The following is a 1,783-nucleotide window of genomic DNA, read 5'->3' on the forward strand; positions in this document are numbered from 1 at the left end:
CTATGTAGGTGGAGCGTCTAAACACTGCTCCAGAGGTGCACCACTCCCTTCTTGATGAGGTGATGCACAATGGGCCTTATGGTGCACGTTAACACAAGGGACATCTGCAGGAGTAGGCGTTCCCCGGAGCGGTTTTGTCAACTTTGACACCTTGGGAACGCGAGCCTCTTTTCCCGAGGGCGATGAATTGTCAGATGGCGCTGGACGCTTCTTAGCGGCCTCGCACATCGATCCAGATTCCACTGACGGTGGGCGATCTTGAACTGGTGGCGATTCTGCCCATGACACAGATGGTTCGTCGTCAGGCGCCTTCGTCTCATCCTCGCTCGCAGGCTTCTGGCTGAGGCTAATGTCAGCCGATGACGGCTTAATCTGTTCTTGTCGATGAGTCTCAGGGAGTGTTTCTCCAGTTGCATCCACAACTTCGGTCACGTCCATGAGATGATCGGTGATGCTATCATCCTCAGCTGGTCTATTCCCACGAAGCTTGTCAGCGTAGGTTCCGACGCATGCATCTGCAGGGTGACCGTAGCGGTGACAGTTACTGCAGCGTGGTGTTCGACATTGTCGCCGGATATGCCCAACTCTGTTGCACCGGAGGCAAAGTGGTGGTCGGCCAGGTACCAAGATAAGGCACTGGTGGCCATATATGCTCAACAGATGTGGCAGATTACTGGCAGAAACGCCATCTTTCAATGTGAACGCCACGTCTCGGTTAGTCATTTGCCAGCCCTCCATGCCGTCACACCGCCACATTTCTCTCGTGATGGACTGCACTGTGCCATATGGCTCTAGCGCTTCAACAATCCGTCTCTGTTCGAGGTGTGGGGGAAGCCAAAGAAGCTTCATCTTGATATTCTTGCATTCAGGGTCAATGACAAGGCACTTGAGGCCCTTCATCAACAACTCGCCTTTGTCGACAAGTTTCTGTTTCGCGATGCTATTAACGCATGTCACCAACCACAAATGGCTCATCTGGTATTGTCCAGCGCCGAGTATGTCAGTTGCATTTAGCACTGACAGGAGAGCATCGCGAAAGTCCGGGGCTCGATACGGCCGCCCTGCCAGGTCAGCATGCAGGAAAACTGAATTGAGGACGGTGTTGCCAGTCGGTAGACGAGGAAGAACGACTTTATAATTACCGGAATCGGTAGATGACGGTGGGTGTGATCCTCGGCCAAGGGCCGATGCGCTGTTTCCAGCGGAGCTCGTCGCAAACGTGACCGTTCGAACAAGCCTCTTCTTCTTCTCTCACGCTCTCGCCGCAGCTTTGAGTTGGCCAATACAGGGCAGAGCGTCGCTGCCCCTCGGCGCAACCACGTGAACGCGCTCGTGCCACTGCTGCCTCCATCGTCGTCGTCTTCTTCCGCAGCTGGTTCCGACGCGGCTCGTCATGGCAGCGTTCCCACACTGCCCCTCCGTCTCCGAAGGCGCTGACGGCGCTGGCCCACTGTCAGTTGTGAGGTGATTTCGATCTCAAATTCTTTGCCTCAGTATATCGCGAATCGATCAAAAAATCAAGAAAAAGAAATGGGCATAGGTAGGACATGTAATGAGGAGGGAAGATAACCGATGGTCATTAACGGTTACGGACTGGATTCCAAGGGAAGGGAAGCGTGGCAGGGGGCGGCAAGAAGTTAGGTGGGCGGATGAGATTCAGCAGTTTTCAGGGAGAACATGGCCACAATTACTACATGACTGGGGTAGTTGGAGAAGTATGGGAGAGGCCTATGCCCTGCAGTGGGCGTGACCAGGCTGATGATGATGATCGCGAATCGAAAAC

General features: G+C 54.1%; 1 protein-coding gene across 1 annotated transcript; it reads right to left on the reverse strand.

The window, feature by feature from the left end:
- Positions 1-1,098, reverse strand: LOC142566643 (uncharacterized). Its single transcript, XM_075677478.1, has one exon. It carries the CDS (start codon positions 973-975, stop codon positions 1-3), a length of 975 nt encoding a protein of 324 aa, XP_075533593.1. The 5' UTR covers positions 976-1,098.
- Positions 1,099-1,783: the final 685 nt, after the last annotated feature.

This window comes from Dermacentor variabilis, unplaced genomic scaffold, assembly GCF_050947875.1.
Source record: "Dermacentor variabilis isolate Ectoservices unplaced genomic scaffold, ASM5094787v1 scaffold_13, whole genome shotgun sequence".
Classification (NCBI taxonomy): Eukaryota; Metazoa; Arthropoda; class Arachnida; order Ixodida; family Ixodidae; genus Dermacentor; species Dermacentor variabilis.